The 12079-nt window shown below is 37.1% G+C and overlaps 1 protein-coding gene across 4 annotated transcripts in view; it reads left to right on the top strand.

Annotated features, from left to right (window-relative positions):
• Positions 1-12079, top strand: part of PLD1 (phospholipase D1) — a 210283-nt gene that overhangs the window by 80991 nt on the left and 117213 nt on the right. For all 4 annotated transcript variants that reach the window (XM_063621672.1, XM_063621673.1, XM_063621671.1 and 1 more), the window contains exons 7-8: positions 3369-3427; positions 4522-4614. In XM_063621672.1, the coding sequence (XP_063477742.1) occupies positions 3369-3427; positions 4522-4614 (152 nt within the window). The remainder of the gene's footprint in view (positions 1-3368; positions 3428-4521; positions 4615-12079) is intronic.

The raw sequence follows: 12079 nt of genomic DNA, 5'->3' as shown, positions 1-12079 counted from the left end.
ATTTTCAGAATTTTTTGTTACCCCTAGGGCTTGTTGCTTCTCCCTTGGCATGGAAATATTTTTGCTTCTCTGTTTCTCTAACGTTTTTAGTATCCAATTGGTAGATCGCATTGGAATTTTTTACTTGAGACCACTTTCCACCTAGTGCCATGAACATTATTGCATTGCAACATTATTTCAATTGTATTCATATTTTACAAATTCCTTTGCCAAAAAACAAAGACAAAAAGGTATTGATTATACCTTACTCAAAAGATCAATGGAATAATCCCTGCGAAATATGTTAGGCTAAATGGATCTTTAAATTCTTATTCCTGAGAATCACTTGCCCAAATGGATAATGGAATTCTTATCACTGAAGATGTACTAAGAAGTTTGGACAACATTATCTTTGTTAAATTTCAATTTTTATTAGTTAGGTTTGCCTCTCAGTTGACCCTGACACATTTACTTTCAATTTGATAACTGTGTATTAGAAAAATGTTTATTGCCAGATTTTTTTTTTCTGTATAATAGGCCTGGTTCCTTCTGGAAATCTCTCTCCAGTCAAACTTTACTAAGCCATTAGGATAAATTAAATTTCATATTAATGTGTAACTTCCAGTTTTCTACATTATTAATGTGTGCTTGTCTACTTAGCTGAGATTCTTTACGCTTAGCAATTTTGTTATGATATATTCCAAAAGTTATGATTTCTGAATGATTTCAGAGAATATTTCTGTTGTCAACTATTTGATGATAACAGCTATGTAAGTAAGAAAATATCCAGGCATTAGATTAGTGGCTTCCTTGATTTTTGTTTTCATTTCCTATTCTTCCCTTCGGTTGTTCTGGTACTTTGCATAAGTTAGTTATGCCTCTGTAGTACAGTATAGTCTTCAAATGTAAACTAGGACTGACATTATTTGTCTGCTCTCTAGAGATAAAACTTATGACTTAGGATTTTAAAATATTTTGGATTTTATGGCCGGCAATCTGTGAGTCATTTCCAATAACCCATAGGTTACTACATTTTCCAATTAAGAAGCATTTTCACAAACCAGATAAAAATGCATGATACTGAGTGAATCACTGTTTTATATAAGAAATGAAATGTAAAGACCTTGAGGTGTTTTTGTTTGTTTGTTTGTTTTTTGAGACAGTCCTGCTGTGTCACCCAGGCTGGAGTGCAGGGGCACAATCTCTGCTCACTGCAACCTCTGCCTCCCGGGTTCAAGTGGTTCTCCTGCCTCAGCCTCTGCCTCCTGAGTAGCCGGGATTACAGGCATGCACCACCACACCTGGCTAATTTTTGTATTTTTAGTAGAGATGGGGTTTTGCCATGTTGGCCAGGCTAGTCTTGAACTCTTGACCTCAAGTGATCCACCCGCGTCAGCCTTCCCAAATGCTGGGATTACAGGCATGAGCCACTATGCCTGGCTGAGACCTTGACTTTTTAAATTCTCAATTTAAAAAATGCTATATGAAGATACCTTTGACTTAGGATTTTAAAAAGATATTTAAGTCCTTTTGAATTTTAAAGACCTATTTTCTGCAAATAACCTCAAGAAAAGAGAAAAATGCAAGCATTTAAATGAACCTTACAAGGATGGACAGCCTTGAGATATTTGTAATTTTTTTTTACAAGAGTAGTGTTAGATATGTCTAATCATATATAAAACTTTCATGGAAAACTTTTGTTTTATTAATCCCATTTACAAACCTAGACCAAATGCCCCTGCCTCTGTGATGTCATGTCAGCTAGGAAGTGGTTGCCCTCCACAACCCTATAACTCTGTAACTACTTTCACATGTATCTAGTGTGGTTCATGCCACAGAACTTCATTGAGGGGAGTATTTTCCATATCTGGTCTCCTGTCTGCTTCCTAATGCTGGGAGAGTATCTTTTTAGTCTTTGATGGTCTATCAAGGCTGTTATTGACGTGGTCTAAGGAACTGAACTTATTGTTGGTCACTTTTTTAAAAAAGCTGCAAATCTGCATATGCTAAACATAACATAATGTTGATTTGTTTTTCCCCTCTTTGCTTCCACATTTACATCTAGCTTTCACCTATCGAGAATATGCAAGGAACTCAATTTGAGTTAGATAAATGTTGAATGACTTTTTGGTTTTGCAGCTTAGTTTGAGGGTGCTGACTTTGGTCTGACTTCATAATGAGTTAATCATACTGAGTTAATCCCTTCTTAACTATGTGATCTTGGACAACTTACTTGACTTCTCTAAAACAGAGGCCTGCAGACTAAGGCCCGTGGACCAAATCCTGCCCATTGCCCACTGCCTGTTTTTGTATGTCCTGTGAACTAAGAATAGTTTTTACATTTTTAAGTCATTGAAAAAAAATCAAAAGAATAATAATATTTTATGACACATAAATTAGATTATCTTCATATTTTACATCCATAAATAAGGTTTTATTGGAACACAGCCACAGTTACTTGTTTATGTATGTGTCTATGGCTATTTCCATGCTACAACAGCAGAGCTAAGTAATTGCAAAATGCAATGTATGCCCATAAAGCCCAAAATATTTACTGTCTGGCTCTTTGCAGAAAATATTTGCTTACCCCTACACTAAACTTCAGTTTCCTCTTTTGTACAATGGGAAAAATAGCACCTGCTTCAAAGGGGTTTGAGATAATGCATGAAAAATGGTTAGCATAACACCAACACAGTTAGCACTCAGTAAACACAGCCACAGTTGTTGTTATAATATTTACAGTTTTTAACCTTCTAATACAGTGAAGGTGGGCCTAAAATTCTCTTCCTCTTCAACTCATTAAAAATAATTCTTTTCATTATGCCTGATGTTCAAAGCCCTACCCACTCTCTTTTCAGCCTGTTTAATTTTTCATTCTTTTCCTTCATCTTATTCACTGTAACCCAACTGTACATCCTATAACCTTTTTGGACCTTTTGTTCTAGCCCCTCTTTCATCTCCCATTTCACACTGTGGGCCCAAATCCAGTCCATCTTCCAGATCCTGCACCAATATCACTCGATTCTCACATTCTTTTATTGTTTGAGTGTACACTGTGCCACACAATATCCACCCCATGCAACAAAAACAAACATGAAAGAATATTGAGAATAAACTCTCTCTCTCTCTCTCCAAGCTTCTTGAGCATTTTATCTCTATATATTAGGGCACACATCACTCTCTTGAGATTTAGAAGATCTAGTAGGGTGTCTTCATTATTTACATACTTCTAATCTGCACTCTTTTAGTGCAATGCCATTATTATTGATCTGTGTAGTCTGTGGAGCATACCAAACAGTATTTACACACAGCTATACCTAATACATGTTTTTTAATGCATAAATTTGAATTGTTTTGCTTGCTAAAGATGGATTTTTTCTTCTTTTCAGACAGAGTTTCTTGATATAAGCCAGCTATCTTTCATACATGATTTGGGACCAAAGGGCATGTAAGTTGCAATAAACCTTAAAAGAGAAGTATGAAAAATTGATATGCATTAACACTTAACGTAGCAGCATGCCATGGTGATGGAGTCCTCCTGGCTTTACTGCTAGCTTCTCTTCTCCCCAGTAGTTAGAGCAACTGATGGAATTATTCATACAAATCAGAGCATCTCCTGTGATAAACAATGGTAGCAACTTCTCCACTGTCTTTGTCATGTGCTTACAGCACAGATTCTTTCTAACCCAACAGTGGAAGTGTTCTATACCTATAGCAAGTATGATGTGTAGGAGAATACATTAAAAATCAAATATATAAGATCTCCTTTTATAATCCCTTATAAAATTAAATGTTTACTACTCATTTTGATGATTATTTTAAAATAATACTATGTAAAATATATGTTGTATAGCCAGATGGAAGTTTATAATTTTCCTTCACAATATTAGAGCTTGAAAACAAAGAGCTTAACTTTCAAGTTCTAGTTAAGAGCTTTGTTAGTAGTTGTTTCAAACAAAATTTTTTTTTAAGTTTAGCCTTTGTTACTGCTTTTTCTTGTCAAATTTTTCAGAATTAAGATATTACTGTTTTCAAAACTAGTAGCTGTGCTCTGCTTCCTTTGGCATGGCTCAACTAGCTCAACTAGTTTGCTAGAACTGGGTGTGAAGAGACACAGAGGTGTCCTGGAACCTGTGGGTGAGATGCACCATGGTGTCAACAGCAGGTGAACCATCCCTGTGCGGGCATGTGGAAATGCATGGGGTCTTTCTTAGTTTGCCACAGTGTCACAATGTTAAGGAGGGAACACCCAACATTTAGAGCCAGGAGACAGGATGCTTAAGGTCCTGTGTAGTGCACAACAGAATCACACCGCCCCGAATGCTGAAGGGGCTTTATCTCACTAGTGTGTTTTAGGGTTCGCCTCTAGAGTACCCAGCCTAACAATTAGAGCACTGAGCTAGCTGAGAGCGAGGAGGAGAGAGTAGGGAGGAAAGTCATGTGAGAATGAGATGGTTTATTTAGTCCCGTGTTGGGAGGCTGTACAAGCTAAGTGGGAGTGGGAAATTTGAAGGTGATGGGTTAATTTTCTGTCTCTTTCAGAGAAGGTATGATAATGAAAAGATCTGGAGGACACAGAATACCAGGCTTGAATTGCTGTGGTCAGGGAAGAGCCTGCTACAGATGGTCAAAAAGGTAGGAATTAGTGAGTTTTGTGTATTTGTTTGTTTTAATACACTGGGTATTTGGGCTAGTTTTACATACCAGTTTTAAATTATAAATCCTTTTAAAGCCATGGCAGAACAAATATTTAATTATATTTTAAAATCCAAGTTCCAGCATTCATTTAAATATTCTACCCAAAGCTGAACTTGTAGGCAAATTGTACAAATTATATTCATGAAAACCCAAGGACACAGAATGCACAAATTAGCCAGCCAAAGAAGATGTACAAATGGCCAATAAGTACACGAAAAGATGCTCCACATTACTAGTCATTATGGAAATGTAAATCAAATCCACAGTGAGATACAATTTCACACCCGTTAGGATGGCTATAATCAAAGAGATGGACAATAACAAATGGTGGTGAGGGTGTAGAGAAACTAGAATTTTTTCTGTAGAGAAACCTCAGATATTGTTAATGGAAAGGTAAAATGGTGCAGCCACTTTGGAAAACAGTCTGGCAGTTTTTTTAAACTGTTAAACATAGTTACCACATGTCCCAGCAATTCCAGGGATTCACCTAGGAGAATTGAAAAAATATGTCTACAATAAAACTTTTCCATAGCAGTATTATGGATAATAGCCTTACAAGTGGAAACAATTCAAATGTTCATCAGTTGATGAATGGATAAACAAAATGTTGTATTCCTATAGAGTGGAATATTATCCAGCCATAAAAGGAATAAATCACATCAAGTTAAAAAGCTTCTGCACAGCAAAGGAAACAATCAACAAAGTGAAGAGATAAACCACAGAATGGGAGAAAATACCTACAAACTACCCATCTGATAAGGGATTAACAACCAGAAAGAACTCTATAGGAAAAAAAATCTAATAATCTGATTTTAAAATGGACAAAAGATCTGAATATACGTTTCTTGAAAGAAGACATACCAATGGCAAACAGGTATATGAAAAGGCGCTCAATATCATTGACATCAGAGAAATGCAAATGAAAACTACAATGAGATATTATCTCACCCCAGTTAAAATGGCTTTTATCAAAAAGACAGGCAATAACATGCGGGTGAGGATGTGGAGAAAAGGGAACCCTCATACACTGTTGATGGGAATGTAAATTAGTTCAACGACTATGGAGAACAGTTTGGAGTTTCCTCAAAAAACTCAAAATAGAGCTACCATATGATCTAGCAATTCCACTTCTAGGTATATACCCAAAAGAAGGAAATCAGTGTATCAAAGATATATCTGCACTTCCATCTGTGTTGCAGCACTATTCACAATAGCCAAGATTTGGAAGCAACCCAGGTGTTCATCAACAGATGAATGGATAAAGAAAATGTACATACACATGATGGAGTACTATCCAGCCATAGAAAAGAATGAGATCCCGTCATTGCAACATGGATGGATCTAGAGGTCATTATGTTAAGTTAAATAAGCCAGGCACGGAAAGACAATCTTCGCATGTTCTCAGTTACTAGAGGGAGCTAAAAATTAAAACAATTGAACTCATGGCGATTTTATCAGAGGCTGGGAAAGGCAGTGTGGAGGGGGATAGTGGGGATGGTTAATGGATACAAACAAATAGGATAATTAAGATCTAGTATTTGATAGCACAACAGGTGACTATAGTCAATACTAATTTAATTGTATGTTTTACAATAACTAAAAGAGTCTAATTGAGTTGTTTGTAACATAAAGGATAATGCTGAGGTGATGGATACCCCATTTATCCTGATGTAATTATTACACATTGTATGCTTGTATCAAAGTATCTCATATACCCCGTAAATATATAAACCTACTATGTACCCACAGAAATTAAAAATACATTAAAAAAAGAGAAATGAAAACCATTCATGGTCATGGAGTTTCTTTATGGGGTGATGAAAAGATTCTGAAATAAGATGGTAGTGATGGTTGCACAACTCTGTGAATATGCTAAAACCCATTGCATTGTAAATTTTTAAAAGGTAAGTTTTATGATATGTGAATTACATCTGAATAAAAATTTAAAAATTAAATGGAAAAGGATATGAAGTTCTGATACATGCTACAATGTGGATGAACCTTGAAAACATGATAAGTGAAAAAATCCAGATACAAAAAGGCACATATTATATCATTCTTATTTATATGAAATTTTCAGAATAGACAAATCTGTAGAGACAGAAGTAGATAAAGGGTTTCCAGGGAATGGGGAGGAGGTTGCTTTCTACTAATTTGTTACTGGTATGGGGTTTATTTTTGGGCCAATGAAGATATTTTGGAACTAGATAGTGGTGATGGTTGTACAACTTTGTGAATATACTAAAAATCAAACTGAACTTTAGACTTTAACAAAAACTTAAGTAAAATTGTGCAGACTTCAGGGATGATAATTTTAGACTTATATTTCTGAAAAATGTTTATCATGGTAAGTGTAATATAGACAGAAAACGTTATTTTATATCTTAACGTCTTACCAACTAAAAACTCCTTGAGGAACAATATTCTCATCTGATTCTTATCTGTATCCCCCAGGTTTGGCACATAATAGACAATAACTGTTGCAATAACAATGTACTGGGATTTTGAAAAACTATTAAAACACTTAAGAAATCAGTTATAAATATTTTATATCTATATATAATATTTCCCACAAATTGAAAATGATAAATGTGTTTATGTGTAAATGTGGAATTGAGCTATGTGGATATTCAAAATATATAAAATTAATACTGGCATCTACCTTTACACATACCGATTTAAGATATACTACCAACAAAAAATACCACTAAGTTGGACCTTTACTTTCTGGGCTTTGAAAGGACAGAAGAAATTACAAGGAAAAGATCAGAAGATTAAACTAAAGAAAACTGAAAATTTTTGTAAGGGAAAATGTTTTACTAAACTAAGTAGGGAAATAATATACTAAAAAAAGTATTTGCTTTCAAATACACTTCTCTAACTTCTAGAAACTTGGGGATCCCTTCTGACCACTCCTCCCTAGTCATTAACTTTGCCCAAATCAGCTGCTACATGCCAACCACAGTTTTCAGACTGTAACCTTAAGCATTTGTGATTCTTTGACCAAAAATTCTGTAGGCTGTCAGAACCTTCCTGTCTGTGTGCACAGCAGTCTGGGAAGTGTCAACATCTCCCCAGAGCAGCCATCAGCCAAGAACTGATGGGAGTCCAGCCCCCTCCTCCTCAGTTGGGGTGATTCTGCAGCATTCTCTACACTGTCTCCCAGAACTCCTTAGCTGGCTTACAGCACAGTTGCCCACAATAAAAAGCATGAAAATACGCTCTCTGTGGCTTCCTTCCTTGCTCTTTCTTTCTATCCTTCCCTAATTGGTGCTTCCTGGTGCCACTTTCTTAAACTCCTTTATATACATACATCCGTATCTCAGAGTTTACTTCTGGGACAACCCAACCTAAGGCGTCTACTCAAGGAATGGAAGCCATGGTCTGGTTTATTCAGTCATTTATCGAGTGCCTAATGTATACCAGATTGTGGCATACTCTGGTGAAAACAGTAGTGAACAAGATGAAGTCTCTGCCCTCATGGAGTTCTATTAGAGGGAAATGCAGGCACTAAGCCAACAATTAATGTAAATTGTATAAATTCAGGTAGCGATGAGAGCTTTAAAGGGGAAAAAAGGGTTTGTGAGGGATTTGGGGATTGGAGAGGGTGACTTTAGCTCTGGGAGTCAAGGAAAGGCTCCCTGAAAAACTGACATGTGGATTTAACCCTTATGAGAAGCAACAGCTAGCAAAGGTGAGGGAAAGACTTTGTTACACAAAAGAAATATGCCCCCTCTTTTTAAACTTTGGATTAAATCATAAGTCAACTGGGACAATCTAAAAAGATACGATCCTCCCTGGAATGAAATGTGTCATCACTGTAAATTGTGTAAATCTTTCTGTGAAGATTAAAGCCCTGGTTCCATGTTAATAAATATTTCCTGAGTCACACTTTTGGGATTTAAAATACCAGAAAGCAGATATAGATTATAATATATAGTTTAGAAAGTTTCTCACAGTCAAAGACTTTTTTTTTTTTTTTTTTTTTGAGACGGGGTCTCACCTTGTCACCAAGGCTGGAGTGCAGTGGTACGATCTTGGCTCACTGCAGCCTCGACATCCTGAGCTCAAGCGATCCTCCCCCCTCAGCCCCCCAGGTAGCAGGGATACAGGTGCGTACCACCGCACCTGGCTAAATTTTGTATTTTTGTAAAGATGGGGTTTTACCATGTTGCCCAGGCTGGTCTTGAACTCCTGAGCTCAAGTGATCTGCCCACCTTGGCCTTCCAAAGTGCTGGGATTATAGGCGGGAGCCACAGCACCTGGCCAAGATGACTATTTTATTAATGTCTAAATGAGTCACTTTTAAAGGTGACACTCGTTCATAACTTTTTTTCATTTGTACCCATAAAAATACATTCTGATTACTTTTTAATTTATTCTACGTTGACAAATTGTAGTAAGGCAAACAAGGAAATTGAATTTTCAATTAGGTCTCATAATGACCTTATCTGAGAGATGAGTTTTAAAAAAAGACAAACAGAGATCCTACAATGTAAAACATCTGCTTGGCCGGGCGCGGTGGCTCACGCTTGTAATCCCAGCACTTTGGGAGGCCGAGGCGGGCGGATCACGAGGTCAGGAGATCGAGACCACGGTGAAACCCCCTCTCTACTAAAAATACAAAAAATTAGCCGGGCGTGGTGGCGGATGCCTGTAGTCCCAGCTACTCGGAGAGGCTGAGGCAGGAGAATAGCGTGAACCCGGAGGCGGAGCTTGCAGTGAGCTGAGATTGCGCCACTGCACTCCAGCCTGGGCGACAGAGCGAGACTCTGTCTCAAAAAAAAAAAAATCTGCTTAAACAGCACATTTATTGAGCAACTTCTCTGCACCTGGTCATAAGTTGAGTTTCTTATCTCAAATAATGTCTTAAGAAAAAGAGATGTATAGATGTTAACAAATAAATTTAGCATTTATTAGGGTGGTACAAAAGTAATTGTGGTTTTTGCCACTACTTTTAATTCCTTAGCACTTTCTTACTTAGTGTTTACTTTAGCGAACTATGAGCTGTACCAATAATTAAAATTTTTAGACAGTGATAGTGTCTAAATGGTTTTATTTACTCTCTGGAATCCATTCATGCAGCCATTATTTAGGCGAGATGGTGGCCTTGCCTGAAAGCTTGCTCTGGGCTGCTAGAAGATAATTCTAGGCATTGGACATATAGTAGTAGACATGACAGCCACATTTCCTGTTCCCAGGGATCTTACGCTGTACTGTAGGAGACAGACAATAAACAAGAAGACAAATACTTCCAGATGTGCTACGAAGAAGCTAAATCAAGACAACGTGATGGAGGAGAGTTGGGGTGATGAGGCAGAGATGGTGGAGAATAGCTTTTTTTGAATCCAGTAGCCTGCCTGTAGAGGGATTTTTAAGGAGAGGTTTGATTGACAAAAAGAGACCATCTATGGAATTGCCTAAAAGAAATAGTTTTTAGGCAGAGGAACAGCAATGATAGAGCCCAAAGAAGAAGACTGGTAAGTCTAAAGAAGAACCAACATTGACTAACGTTGTGGGAGACAACAGTAGGAGATGAGGCTGAGAAGGGGAGGGCTGGCTCAAGTGGGCTTATCTGCATTTTAATACCATGGTAGGTAGTAACACAGGCAGGAGGTATCTTTTTAAAACAGACCATAATCTCACATGGTTCAGAACAAGATTAGTTATAATAGTTCGCACGTATTGGGGCCAGGCACTGTGCTAAGCTTGTGCATGAGTTATCTCAGTTAATTCTTTACGAATACTTATGAACTAGATGCTGTTAGGTCCTCATGTTATATGTCTTATGTTATCCTCATGTTATAGATTTTGACATCATGCTCAATTACTGAAGTTCGTACAAGCAGTGAGTGGCAGGTGGAATTGGAGCCCAGGGAGGCTGACTTCAGGGCAGGCACTTGATCCCTGTGCAGATGGTGCTGACTCCTAGAAGGCTGGTTGATAGATGCCTTACTTGACATATATATTCCTGAGAAAGAAAGCAAAATCTTGTTGAGGTGCTTTGCATCTATGTTCATAAAGGATATTGGCCTGAACTCTCCTCTTTTTGTTGTGTCTCTGCCAGGTTTTGGTGTTAGGATGATGCTGGTCTCATAGAATGAGTCGGGTAGTAGTTCTTCCTCCTCAATTGTTTAGAATAGTTTCAGTAGGAATGGCACTAGCTCTTCTTTGCACATCTTATAGAATTTGAGTGTGAATCCTCCTGGTCCTGGGCTTTTTGTCTTTGTTTTTGTATTTTGCTTGGTAGGCTATTTATTACTGATTCTAAATCATAGCTGATTATTGGTCCACTTAAGGATTCAGTTTCTTCCTGGTTCAGTCTTGGGGGGGATGTATGTGTCCAGGAATTTATCTGTTTCTTGTAGATTTTCTAGTTTATGTGCATGGAGTTGTTCATAGTAGTCTCTGTCAGTTATTTGTATTTCTGTGGGATCAATGGTAATGTCCTCTTTGTCATTTCTAATTATGTTTATTTGAATTTCTCTCTTTGGTTTTGAATCTTCTCTATATGGTTCAACATATGCAAATTGATAAATGTGATTCATCACATCAACAGAACTAAAGATAAAAACTACGTGATTATCTCAATAGATGCAGGAAAGCCTTTTGATAAAATTCAACATCCTTCATTTTAACAACCCTCAATAAACTACACATTGAAGGAACATACTCCAAAATAATAAGAGCCATCTATTGCAAACCCACAACCAACATCATACTGACTGGACAAGAGCTGGAAGTATTCCCCTTGAAAACTAGCCCAAGACAAGGATGCCCTCTGTCACCACTCCTATTGAACATAGTATTGGAAGTCCTGGCCAGAGTAATGAGGCAAGAGAAAGAAATAAAAGGCATCTAAATAGGAAAAGAGGAAGTCAAACTATTCGTATTTGCAGATGACAAGATTCTATATCTAGAAAACTCCACAGTCTTTGCCCAAAAACTCCTTGAGCTGATAAACATCTTCAACAATGTTTCAGGATACAAAATCAATGTAGAAAAATCACTAGCATTTCTATACACCAACAACAATCAAGCCAATTGTGAATGGAATTGCTTTCCAATCAAATCAGGGAGGCAACCCCATTCACAATTTCCACAAAAAGAATAAAATACCTAGGAATTCAGCTGACTAGGGAGGTGAAAGATCTCTACAATGAGAATTACAAAATACTGTTCAAAGAAATGAGAGGTGACACAAACAAATGGAAAATATTCCATGTTCATGGATAGGAAGAAACAATATCATTAAAATGGCCATACTGCCTAAAGCAATCTACAGATTCAATGCTATTCCTATCAAACTACCAATAACATTCTTCACAAAACTAGAAAAAACTATTTTAAAATTCAAATGGAACCAACAAAGAGCCTGAATAGCCAAGGCAATGCCAAGCAA

This window comes from Symphalangus syndactylus, chromosome 17 (assembly GCF_028878055.3).
Source record: "Symphalangus syndactylus isolate Jambi chromosome 17, NHGRI_mSymSyn1-v2.1_pri, whole genome shotgun sequence".
In the NCBI taxonomy this organism is placed as follows: Eukaryota; Metazoa; Chordata; class Mammalia; order Primates; family Hylobatidae; genus Symphalangus; species Symphalangus syndactylus.
Note: the sequence above shows the minus strand (reverse complement) of the source record. Positions and strands in the feature narration are given on the sequence as shown.